Genomic DNA, 13,966 nt, shown 5'->3' with positions numbered 1-13,966 from the left:
AAATAGTGACTTTATAATAAATCTGGTGTTAGGTAAACTACTGGGGCTGGCCGAGGAAGGTTTGAAGAAATATTACAATATGTTTGAGTTAAACCAAGATATGGGAATTGTACATATTTTATTTTCATGTGTAACTGTGTCAAATACAGTATTTGAGAAATTAACAAAGCAGCATTTGCGTGTTCGAAGATTGAAGGAACAGACTGCTAACTTTTTTTTTCATATTTAAGATGTATACAATTGCTGATTAATAAACCTTTGATTTTTATTTATTTTTTTGTAACTTTGATACACTGTCATAATGCATACTGCTAATGCATTGTGTTGTGCATTGGCTCGACCTGACGAGAGATGATAGTTTGTTTTTTTAATGAAAACTGTTGTGTTGTTTCTTAGTCACTATATAGGCCCACTTAAAATATGATGTGAATGTGAGTATTAAAGTTACAGTTTAGTTTTAACACTCATATTTGATACAATTCAAGCCTGGCGAGTTTTCATGTTGTAATTTCAATTTTAAAACTAATCAGAATGAATAATAAAATGTAAAACTTGCAGGATTTGCTTACAAACTCAAGTGTCACAGGCCTATTCAACTGTTAACACTCTATTCGCATTTGTATGCTGTATTTACATATTAGTCTCTTGTCATCCTTGCAGTGCCCAAAAACTGCTTCTATTTGAATGTTTCCATGGCTACCAAAGTAAATTATCCAATTACAGTCATCGTAATATACTCCCTTTTAAGTGTTTCCAAGCCGAAAGGGAGATGATTAAACTTCCAAGCAAGAAAACAGGATAATGTAAGGGACCCCTCCAGGTTCAAATACAAATAATAAGCATCTAAAAAAATAAGCATCTAACCAAAAATTAATTTAATACCACTCCATCCCTTAAACAACGACTGACATATTACAGATACTGTATTAATTTAAACGCATGTTATCACAGTCTTGCTTTTTAAGGTTGTCCAATGTCAGGAAATCCCATGTCTCATCTTAATAAAGCAATACAGTAAGACTATTATTATTATTATTATTATTATTATTATTATTATTTAAAATACCAAAAATGCAATATGGTCTTTTCTCTGATGTTAGGTGTCTGTGATTGTCAAGTTAATGGTTAGGAAACCTGCCCCATTCTAATTTATTATTGGTTATGTTGACAAATTTTTTCCTGTATAATGTTTTGATACTGCACACAATTTTACTGGTTTTGCCATTTTAAACCTGTTTAATAGGAGATAGGTAGTTTGGAAATTAGTGGTTGTAGTGTGATACACATTTTTAGATATCACTACTTATCGTATTAACATCTAAGTTGTTTCTTCCTAGCTTTTATTTATTTTTTTGTTTTAGAAAAAATAAAGCAAACTGCCTTTTTAGTCTTGTTCCCCTTTCTTAACGGAGGTATTCTTACTGCAACACATCCTTTAAGTCCTGATTTCAAGAGTGACATTTGTACTGTTTGACAATGACACCTGTGCCTTCTGCCAGTCCTGTTGTCAATTCAACGCTTGTCTTCTTTCTATTCCTTAAGGATCTTATCTTCAAGTATTGCTCATCCTTGTTAGACAGCTTTTTCGTTCTTCCAGCCCTGGGTTTGTCAATTACAGATGATGTTTATAATGTTATAAACATATATGTTTATATATGTTATAATCTTGTTGATTATACTTCAGATACTACACCTTAAAAATCAAGTGATGCAAGCTATTTCAATGTTTTTCAAGTCAAGGTTGTTGTAATAGTAGAAAACACTAGTGGAGGCTTTGAGTAAATTGTTGATGCTCATAATGCATCGGAGTAGAAAAATGTCTAAGGCTTTTGCACAGCAATGTACAAATAGCAAGTTTGAGCCTTTTTCAGTCTTAGCCAGCTCATTTTCTTAAATGAATTTAAAAGCTTTTGTAATTCTTATCTTCATGCTGTATTGTGCACCGATTGAAAACATGTTTGTGAATTGTACATATAGTTCTTAAATACAATGTTTGAAATGATTTGAATGCTTTATTGTAATATAATTCCACTAGTAATCTGCTGGTACTGCAATGGAAATCCATTCTTTGTATGTGAGATGGTTCAGATTTTAGGGTGTTGAATATGTAAAAAATATAATAAAAAAATAAAAAAAAAGCATAACTGAAAAGCTTAATCACTAAACAAAAAAAATCAAGAATGTTTCATTTTTGTGACTGCTTTATTACTATGTTAGACTATCCTGTGGATCAAATAAAGCCAACCAACAATTGAATAGAGACAGATGGGACTGAATGCTCTGACTGAATGCGCTAAACACAGAGTATTCTCTCCCACCACATCAGACACTGATCAGCTGCTTGTCAGCATTTACTGAACGTTCTTCATTCCGTCTCCAATGTTTCAATGTGCAGGCTTTCCTGTATCCATTCAAAGGTACTGGTAATCCCACTAGTTCAACCTGGGTGTAGACATTTCTTTCAGAAGAGTTTCAATGTCACTTTTCACCTCTTTAAAAGGAACAGTTAAGTCATACCTAAGAAAAAGGAACATGATTATTGCATTTCATCTCCATTTCTAGGGGTAACATTATTTGGTGATTAGCTACAATTACAATTACATATATTTCTTGTTGACTGATTAGCACCAATCTTGGTTGCCCGAAATGGGGAAATTGGAAAATACAATGGCTTCAGAGAGACCTTACTGAGAGCCAGTGTGATCATAACCAGGTCCACACACCTGTGCATGAGGTTAGGACTGCAGCTACCAAAACAGCTGTGTAGAAAAGAACTCTGCAAATTAAAATTTGGGACTGTCTCTATGTATTGTGTCTGTGCAGCTGGGTACTGGTCACTGGTGTGTTCTATTAAACATATGTCTGTATCTCCCGCTACCAGTTTCTGCTTAGTTTTCTAGTATAGAGCATTTGACATGGTATGCTGTTTACTATGCTCCCACAGTCAGACTTGGAGCAAGGTATTTTATTTGAACCTAACAACACAGTAGCTTTGTGTGAAACTAAAATATGTCAATCCATGTATCTCAACTCTTCAAGTAATCAATGCCTTACTAATTTGACCAATCTGTTAAATAACTTGGTGTCTATTCAATTGATCTAAATAGTACATATTAAAGTGAAAGGCTATATAATATTTATATTTTTACTTAATCGTAATCTGTTACATTACATATCATAATACTGCTATTATTTAAATTAGTAAGGTAGGATCCTCCTGGCATTTACATATTTGTTACACATCGAAATACACAAAAGAGACTTGTGTACTGCCAGATATCTGGTGCACAAAGAGGCCTATTTAGTCATCTGAACAGTGGCAGTGTTAAGCTCTACCACAGCTGAAGTCAATGAGATAAACACCATTATATTTTACTTGTCAGCCGCACTATACTGAATAAATGATGCTCTTAAGCGAGACCAGTTTTGTTATGTATTTAAAAAATACTTGCCTCTTAATCGGCACTCCTTTGGCATTGATGAGAAAATGTTCAAAGTTCCAGCGTATGTCATTGACTTTCATTGGGGACCAATAGAGTCTCTTTGGATCTCCAATCAGGGGGTTGACAAATGGGCAGTATTCCTGCAGCGCAGCGAAATCAAAATGTTAAAACAACTCACAACTTTACAAGCCATTCAACTACTGCTTAAGGTGTCATTCAGTTTCTTTCACAAGGTTTTCATCCCTGATCATGCAGGGATCTACTATGGGAAAATGCACTGAGGTACCATTGTACTGTACCAATATAAACCTTAGCAGATGCACAATAGATCTGAAACAGATTTCTTTTTGAGAATGTTAGTACAACAATAATATCTATGTAATTGCACAATACCTAATGTGAATTCACTGCCACTTAATAGGAAGAATCAATGTATTTTATAAACCAGGCATAAGATCAAAATCACTTACAAAGCACTTGCCTTTAAAAAAGTGTAGAGTGGGTCTTCCTTAGCCCCGTTCACTTCAATCTTTCCAAATACCTGGAACTTTGGGATAAATCCTCCTCCTGGCCTTACATACTTAAGGACGTTTAATGTCTCATAATTTTCCTCTGTTAAATTTGAAATAATACAATTTAGTAAATGGAATATTGCATCTTCTTAAAGAAATGCTACCAACAGTTCCTAACCTGTCATTTTACTTCATGACTAGCAACTATAGCTTAAATATTTATTTATTTGTCACCTGTTTTTTATGTTATTTTGGCTGTCAAAATGAACCACGCTACAGTATAACTACCCATTTTCTTGTAGTTCAAATGACCTGCAGAATAACTTTTCATAATGCTTTTTCATAAAAGACGATCTAGAAGTCCATTTATTTCACCAAAGCAGTTAAATTAGTAAATAGGGGCTGTTTTACATTCGTATTTGTATCCTGTTAGATTGAAATGACAGTCTGCAGATGGTATGGAAAAACACAACCCTTACCAGGTTCCTGAAGGCCAAACTGGTTACAGGGGAAGGCGAGAACAGTGAAGGGGGTCCCAGCTAACTTTTCCATTAGTGCATTCAGTTCATAGTACTGCAGTTGAGGGGGGGGGGGGGGATTAATATTGGACGCACGTTAAAATAAGAACATGGAGAATTTTATTGTATATCACTTCAAACACACAGACATTCATTCTAAGGTATAAGCAGGCAACAGTTTTGACAATTGTCTAAAAGAAATTAGCCTAAAATGTTGGTATATTACTATGGTAGAAAGATAATTATATACAACTTGTAATTGTAATTGACAAAACATTTTAGGAAATACCAGTTTATGCAATTAACAACGTGAATAAGAAACAATGTTAATGCTGATTTGATCAACATCTGATAATTAATCAAAATCCTCTATCACAAAATAATATACATGTAAGGAAGGCTCCCAATCAACCGATACACAATGGTCTAGATTCTCAAAGGCCTTTACTCCAAATTGTCATTAGCAAGATTTATCCAAAAAGAAAAACACCCAATTAACCAACCTAGAATAAACTACACAGATGCTTTTAAGAATTGCATCCAATGTATTATTTCATACCTATATATACAATTATAGTAATTCTACAGCTCACTGGTTTGTTTAAAAATAATGCCAGTGTAAGCCTATTATGGTACAGTGTTTCAAGTTATGGTTGACATTCTGATGAATGTACAAAAGACAAACATGATTACCTGCTTGACTGTGGACCCTCAAAAGGTTGCCACATTGCTGATGAGCAGAACCTTGTCTCTGAAGTGATCCAGTGAAACATCATCACCTTGCAGGGTCTGAACTGTGAAATCATAGACAGTCTTCCCTGACGGCACAGAGCACCAGGACTGAGCCTGAGCTGCTGGTGACAGAGCCATCGTGAACAACAGAACCACATACTCAATGCCCCAGTGTGCGCCCCTCTTCATGTTTAGGTTTGTATCACTTTGGTCAGCAATTGTTCAGCCTCACTGCTTCTATTGTCCAGCTAGACAGAAGTAAAATGTCTGGGCAGTTATTTGTTAAAGCATTTGCAGGGGTATGCAAATCCCATGTGTCACGTGTTCCAATCAGACTGTTCTTGATGAATAGATATGACATATAACACTGTTTTCCTTCTTTCAAAATAGCACTTTCCTCCTTTCAAGATACTGTACACAAACCGTGGGTGCTATGATTAACTCCTATGATAATCACAACACCTAGCAATAGTCGCTATCTATTGTGTGCACTGAAAAGACCATTGTTTGGTAACTTCCTGAGCTGAACCATCTGGAGTACATTATACAGGTTTTACTGGAACGTTTGTCTGACTTAATAAATGTCAGTATTTAAAATGTAGTTATGTGTGAACTAACACTCTTCTTTTTTTTGAACGTGGAATATTGTTGGCTAAGTTTGAAGTATAAAATCTGGACAGGCTGACACGTATCTAGATGGGAAAGACCATCTTACCATCTTCAAGTATAGTCTTGGTTTAAGTTGTATATCTAAAATAAAGAGGTATGCCACACAGACAGGTAAGCTACCTACAGAAAACATTATAATGGGTGAAGATGTAAAAATAAATGAATTGTTTCATATTTCAAAGCCACATAGGTTCACTTTCCAGTAAGGCCATTTTGTCTTATATTACATTTTTTTATTTAAGTAAATTATATTGTATCTTTACCCTTATTTAGAATGCTACAAATGTGCACAATCATTTTACAGTTCACCATGCTCTTATCATTCTCCCCTTATGCATTTACCATAGTTTTTTTTTTTAACCATGTTTTACCATAATTCAATGTACTATCTCATGCTTGCCTATACACTTTGCCATGTTTTATGCAGTAACCCTGAAAACAGTTAATCCCCAGTTAATAGGACTACAACACTTTTAGTTTGTTGCAATTCGGTGAGTAGGAACTGTCACCCAGAAAGCAGCAGGTTCTCCAACTATTGGGAACCAAAATAGAGATGCACGCAAATCCGGAAAGCAGTGCTTATATTTTTTACTTGTGTTACAGTACAAAATCCAATCCATCGGTGGTCTGTTAGCTGAGATGGAAGGAAGCGCGAGCTGCAGACATGGCGCAAGATGGCAGACATGCGATAGAAAGGTTACTGGATCAGTGCACTTACAGATGCGTAGCCCAAAAAACACAAGTACATAATCTACTTGTTAATACGTATTGATTTAATAAGTATGTTACATTGTATTAATTAATGCACGTGACATGTTGCGAAATGATTATCTTGTGAGCCCTGTACTTGTACAAGCAGCATTTTGGGGGAAAAAAAAAGTTTTATGGTAAAATAATAAAAACCTGCAGTCTCCTGGTAAAGCAATAACACATTCTGTTTTTGAATGATATGTCATTCTACGTTACATAAATTTGGTTGTGGTTGAAAAAAAAAAAACATAATAATGAAAGTACCATCTTAACCTGGCTGATCTTTGAGTAACTATGGCTTCTTATCAAGGCCAATGTCTGAGCTGAGCATCTACTTGGGAAACCATCATTTTTGCTGTTGCTAGGAGAGTTGAAATGTATCATTGCTTGATAGTACACCATTATCGCCACCTTAGATCTCATCTGTTGCTGCAGGTATCAGCTCTTGGACTTGCCATGGGAGGATGTTCTGGTGCGACATGTGCTCTGCTTCTTAACAATACGCCACCTAGTGAGCTTACAGAGAGTTGGCAAGCAGTTTCAAGCCCTCACCCAGGTCTGCTTGGCCAACTGCCGCTCTTTTGATCTCTCTCAGGCAACAGACTTTTTACTGGAATACATAACTTTGTTAAACACTTAGTCTATGCTGTTATTTTATATACAGTATGCGCCCTCTGACATACTTGATTCATGAACTATTGCCACGTCCTTTTAATTCAACCCTTACTGAAAATACATGTCTTAGACCAGCATGCAAAACTCCTTAAGCAAGGACTACTATGTCTCTTCAGCACAATAGAAGCACGTAATTGTTCAAGGGTTCTTAATTACAAAGCTGTTTCTCTGTGCCCTCTCCCTGCACTGTAACACGTTTAAATCAATACTAATTGTAGACTGATGTTTCCAGGTTGGTCCTTGCATACCCAGGCAGGCATTTTGCAAAATGCTGAGGGGCAGCAAAGTACTCCAGAACCTGACACTCCAGAACTGTTCTGATTGGGTGACAGATAAATAGCTGCTTCCTGTGATTGGTCAGAATCACCACCTGCAGTGGATTGACATGAACGGATGTGCCAGGCTGTGCCACCAGTCCCTGGTGGCCCTGTCTCTATGTTGTGCCCACCTAAAGCACCTTTCCCTAGCACACTGTGAGTGGGTTGACAGCCTGTCTCTCCGCAGCCTGGCAGACCACTGCGTCGGGTTGGAGTCCATCAACCTGACTGCCCGTCGGCAGCTCAAAGATGAGGCCGCCTGCTACCTGGCCAAGAAGTGCCTCAAGCTGAAGTCGTTGTCAGTGGCAGTCAACGCAAATATCAGCGATGTCTCTGTAGAGAAGGTGGCCAAGAACTGTCCTCAAATGGAGCACCTGGATCTCACTGGATGCCTTAGGGTCAGGAATGAATCCATCAGGTATTAGCATATAGTATGTGTGTTGAGAGAAGTGCATGTTGTATATAACCATAAAGCCTCCATCTTATAACGCAACTACAGGTTCATTTTGATGCAGTGGTTCTATTGCTACAATTTATTTTTGTTGACTACTCGTACTGTATTGTGATGATGTTTCTGTCTCCTGCTTGCAGTATGGGTTAACAAAGATTCTAAATATGTTTTAATGGACAATGCAGAGAAAAAAAAAAACAAAAAACAATTGTCTTTTATAAATAATACATACTGCAATACAAGAAATCCTGAAAAGAAAAACTGAAAGAAATCTAGTGTTTTATCAGTTTTATACCACTTATACCATTTGTAGGATAGCATTAAAAAAACAACCAAAAAAAGCAAAAAAAAAAAAAAAAAAAAAACCAAGGAATGATGCATGTGATGTATCAAACATGAACAATATAATTTTACCAACAGTTTTGACTGGATTTTTAGTACGTTGTATGGTTTAGTGTTTAACTACAACACATTGCTTTATGGTTTACAGTATCTATAAGGTTATTTTATAACTGATAAAGTAAATGGTTGTGAATGCTAACATATCAGACTAACAAAACTCTCACATTCACAGCTTAAAATACTATAATGGAAATTAATTAGTTACACTAAACAAAAAAAGCCCGAACTAATTACTTCAACAGCAATAATAGAGCTTAGAAATCACAATATGAAGAAAGCCTCCCACAGATGATATCACAGAGTTTCCAAACAGTATTCCACAAACCTCAATAGAGACATAGTATTTCTGTATTGTGCTGTATGTGGTTATACATAGAGAGTGAGCATACTTGGAAACATTATTACATGGAGTTACAGTATATAGGCTTTCTTTTGTATCTTTCTCCATTTTTGAGTCTGTATCTGTTCTTCTCCCAGGACTGTAGTGGAGTACTGTACTAAGCTTCAATCTCTAAAGGTGAACCATTGCCACAATATCACAGAGACCACTTTAGGTTTGCTCTGGAAGAGAGGTGTGGAGCCTCCTCTACAGCAAGCACTGGTTTTGCTGTAGGATGTTGTTGGATTTTCTACCTTCATAAACCTCCAGATCTAACCAGAACTCTCTAGGTAATTTCTGCTTTGTATCTAACCCATTTAACAGATTCCCTGTAACCATCTGAGACAGAACCACAGTTTAAAAGGATATTTGTTTATGTTCCCTGCAAGAAATAGAGAGTGGCATGAGCAGTGGCACAGAACAGCTGGATGAAAGTTTGTAATTGCTAATCAAAGAAAGAACTGTATCTTTCAATAGAAATCTGATACACTTCTAATAAAACTGAATGCAGCCGAACTGAATTTGCATAATTACATTTTTAGCTCATACCCCAGCCTTGACTGAAAAAAGGTCATTATGGAAGTTCAAAATGAAACCTTAAGGTTACAAGCATTTTCTTTGTAAACAAGATAGTTTAAACTAAATAATACCCACTAGGTGCCATTCCAGATCCCAAGCATTGAGCTACAAAGCCAGTCAAAAGACAAGGCTAATCTGAAGCAACAATGTACATAAACTTCTATAGTTAAACATTGGTCATACACTTTTCTAAAGGGTTACATTTTGTAAACCATTACAAGCCCCCCCCCCCCCAAACTGTATTTAAACTTGAATAAAAATGTAGAATTTAAATAAATAAAACAAGAAATAATAATAATGATTTTCAAACAGCATTTTCAGTGCATTATCTGAACATGTAAAGGTAACCTAAATCTCTGTCAATCACATACATATAGGGTCTGCTGAAGAAGATTTAGCTAAAGCACAGATCGAACACAATGCTACTGTTTATACAGATATGTAAAATATCCACTGTGGCTTCTGGCTCCCTTTCACCTGTGCTCACACAAGGGGAGGCTCAATCATAGGACACATTGAGTGAATGTCGTGGAAATTCTAATACGAAGAGTTCCAAACACACAAGCCTTTATTTCTTAAGTTTGCAAACTGAGAACACTCTCAGCACATAGGGTGCTAGATAATCATCGAGTAGTGTTTCAACATAGAGTTAGATCAGTTTCTTATATACCTTAAAACTGTCAGCAAGGCAGAGGGTTAGCCAGTGATGATTCAGATATTAGCATATAAGGGAAACAATTTATAACTATGCATACGTGGCATATAGCTAAGCAAGCAGATAACAGAATGGCTGCTTTGGGTGTATGTGCAAAGAGACATGTCTGACTCGTCCTATTATCCATTGTCTCACAGCTGCTGCTGCAGTGTAGGCAAAACTTTATCTTAAGCAAAGCATACAAGGTTATGTGAGCAAGGTTATAGGAGTGCAAGATGCCAGTACTTTTCCATGCTGAGCCAATCCTATTTTCTATAACATTTCTATTACATGAACAAAACATCTTCACCTTCAAGAAGGGTCAGTGATATCTGTACTTTCTAGCAGGTTTCAGATTCACGTAGGTTTTCTTCATTTCCTCATGTTCTTTCTTGACCTGCTTATAGCGCTCTCCTTTAGTGCTCACCACTTGATTTTTGACATAAACAAGCTTTTTCAGAGCCTATAAACAGGATACAAATGTGAATCTAAGAAACTTAGTACTATTTTTACAGATAATAATAATGCTGTAGTGTTATCAATATACACATTTCCTAGGATAATATTGGGTATACAGTAAATGGACATAACAAAAACAAACATGCCGATGTGTAGCGGCATAACTAGCCTTCATCAGGGTATAGTCTCAACTGCAACACAGCAATACACAAGCAATCCGATTCAATCAATTAACACTCAATTATTGACATGAATTAAATTAGTTACACAAGAACACTAATTAAACATAGCTTAATCAAAGAATTAATGTAACATCAATCAAAAGAATAAGTATTGAAAAAGATTATATCAAAAATTCAAAAAGAGCCTATAAGAAAATAACATTCTGTTCATAGGCAGGGTCTATAGTCTAACTCTTCATTCAACCCTGGAAATTCAGTAGCTTTTAATTGAAATATCCAAAATGTTTCGCGTTGTAAAAGAGATTGGAGTCTGTCACCTCCCCTTATTGATTTATTAACCATTTCAATCCCTAACACTCTTAAGCAACTTTATAGTGTTTGGCCGTGGGACATTCTAAGTTTCCAGTTCTAATCGCGTATTTATGTTCCGCTACCCTTTCTTTTAGTTTTCTTTTAGTTCTCCCTACATAAAAACAACCACAAGGGCATTCCAAATGATAAATCATGTAAGCGGTGTTGCAGTTAATGAAGTAATTGATCTCATATGATCTATTTGTCTTAACATCACTAAATTGTCTATCTTGCACAACATTTTTACATGATGGCAAAACCCACATCTGAATGTCCCTTTTAATTTTCTAGGAAGCCAGGAACTCCAGTTCTTATTCCCTGGTAGATAACTATGAACAAATTTGTCACCGATAATTGGAACATGTCTAAAACTTATCGCGGGGGATCTGTGAACACCTCTCAAAGTTGGATCACTCTTTATTAATTCCCAGTTTGTTTGTATAATTCTACGCAATTTTGGTGCTTCTGTACTAAATCGCGCGACAAAATACATTATTTGTTTATTTATTCCTTGTTGTTTTTTATACAGCAAATCTGTTCTGCTCAGTGGTTTTGCTTTATTACAAGCTTTATCAGTTATTCTATGTCTACATCCCCTCTGATGAAATCTTTTTTTGCATAACTTGATTGTATATCAAATTCAGATTCTTGATCGCAAATGCATCTTAATCGATAAAACTGACGAAAAGGAATATTATTTAACCAATTAGGATGAAAAGTCTCAGCTCTTAATAAACTGCTATATATACAGAAGTGTGCAGGAATCCTTCACTATCTTTTGAAATTGTTAGATCCAAAAAATTAACATGCTCTTTACTACATGTAATGCATAATTTGAGATTATTTTTAGTACTATTAATATATTCATGAAATAACAAAAGTTCACTTTCTGTACCTGATGAGACAAGAAGAATATAATCAGTATAATGCCTCCACCACTGGATTTTCTCCAAAAAAACATTAGAGGATTTGTATATATTCATTCTCCCAAAAGTCCAAAAATAAATTGGCATAATTATTAGCAAAACAAATGCCCATTGCTGTACCCTTAGTTTGTCTAATACAATTTTTCTTGAAACAAAAACATTATTTTTTAAAGTCCATTCAGTCAAATTAACAATAAAGTAATTGTGAGGCATACTATCTGTAGGTATTTCTTCCAAATAATATTTTAAATCTGACAAACTTTCATTGTGATCATTGTTAGTTTAAAGAGATTAAACACCCAAAGTAACCAAAAAATAAGGTCCCACATGTCCCTTAATTTTATTTAAAACATGTGTTGTATCTTGAATATATGAAGGTAAGGAGGGCACAAACAGCTTAACAGAAAAATCAATAGACTGCGAAGCTGGTTCAGCAATGAATCCATTGCCCGATACAATAGGTCTTCCAGGTAGATTTTGGAGATCTTTATGTACTTTAGGGAGCTTATAAAAAGATGGAAGTCTGGGATGTGCACACCATAAGAAACCATATTCTCTTTCTCAGTGATCCATCTTTAGCATTTAACAACATTTCTTTAATTCCATTTTTCATGTTATCCAAAGTGTTTGGTAGTATTCTGAATGGTCAACTTGTCAAAAGGCTTCTTTACCATACATTTCTTTATCCCATATAACCCCAGCGCCACGTATATTTATTGATGCACAAACACATTTAATACAGGTTCGTCTTCAGTTTAAAATTAAATTGCTGAGATGTTTTAATTTCACAGTTCACTTCTGTATATAACAACTAAATTGATAAATAATCAGACAATCGAGTTTCATAATCCAAAATGTTTCAATGTAATTCCAAAAAAAGAACCTCCATATATTCTGGCAAATGACCTGATGAAACTAGTTATTTTATAAACTTGCATTAATCTATGAAAGAGTCAACAGAAACTGTTCTATGCGTCTATTACTCACTTCTCAAGAATGCTTGCTTTCAGCTTCATGTCAGTTGTTGTCTTCAAACTGTTTTTTTCTAAAATACAAAGCAGTTATTTAGCGCTATCAGCATTGTATCAAAGCTAAATCTTTGATTACTTACATTAAAATAAAAAAAAAAGAATCAGAATATTAAAAAAAGGTTATTTGTCAGTATTTTTACTACTTAAAACTGCCAATTGCTTTTTCACAATAATATCTATTTGCAAAAATGTATTTTACGTATTGGTACATGCTCTAATTCCCCCATCGTAGTTAATGTAACACCATGAACTAAACACAATCTGACCTTTTATTATTTTTCAAGTTTTGTTAGCTGTTTTTATGAGTGCCTTTGATTTTTATATTCCTTTCTTTTGCAGATTATCAAATGAAGTACAGCAACTGAAGATTCATTCGTTTCAAAAGATGAAATTTATATATTTGTGCTGGCACATGAGTAAAAAATATTGTGACTTGTTAAAAATGCAGTCTCATTAGTAAATATAGTACACATGCACAGATGAGTTACTCCAGCACAGGCAGGCGTTACGCTGTACAGGTTGTTTAATTATATCTTACATTACCAGCATTTGACTTTGTGAGTTGTGGTTTCACCAATAAAAACAAAACATTAAGTTGAAGGTATCTAAAACATCATTAAACAATGCATCATTAAAGTACCTCAAGGCTTAATTCAATATTATTCAGTAGTTCTACTGTATATGTATATAGATTACTTTGGGAACTCTACGGTAATTTAAAGAAAGGTGAGATATTTGTACACCAGATTATTTTAATACCTTGGCAAGTCTCAGTGCAACCAATTTACCTTAGGTGGGAGGCTTTGGTTCAACTTCACATCACCCTCAATTATAAGCTGGACAACTTCTTGAACGTTCCATTTGATATGGAAAGAACACTTCTGGCCTCTGTTATA

At 35.2% G+C, this 13,966-nt stretch overlaps 1 protein-coding gene and 1 pseudogene across 1 annotated transcript; one reads left to right on the top strand and one right to left on the bottom strand.

Annotated features, from left to right (window-relative positions):
- Positions 1 to 2,183: 2,183 nt before the first annotated feature.
- gpx9 (glutathione peroxidase 9) lies at positions 2,184 to 5,479 on the bottom strand. The gene is made up of 5 exons (XM_041261370.1): positions 5,167 to 5,479; positions 4,435 to 4,528; positions 3,925 to 4,055; positions 3,453 to 3,583; positions 2,184 to 2,517 (listed from the first exon to the last, which is right to left on the bottom strand). Exons 1-5 carry the CDS (start codon positions 5,392 to 5,394, stop codon positions 2,433 to 2,435), a joined length of 669 nt encoding a protein of 222 aa, XP_041117304.1. The 5' UTR covers positions 5,395 to 5,479; the 3' UTR covers positions 2,184 to 2,432.
- Positions 5,480 to 5,970: 491 nt separating this feature from the next.
- LOC121321658 lies at positions 5,971 to 9,383 on the top strand (annotated as a pseudogene).
- The last annotated feature ends 4,583 nt before the right edge of the window (positions 9,384 to 13,966 follow it).

The sequence above is a fragment of the Polyodon spathula genome, chromosome 10 (assembly GCF_017654505.1).
Source record: "Polyodon spathula isolate WHYD16114869_AA chromosome 10, ASM1765450v1, whole genome shotgun sequence".
Lineage (NCBI taxonomy): Eukaryota > Metazoa > Chordata > Actinopteri > Acipenseriformes > Polyodontidae > Polyodon > Polyodon spathula.
Note: the sequence above shows the minus strand (reverse complement) of the source record. Positions and strands in the feature narration are given on the sequence as shown.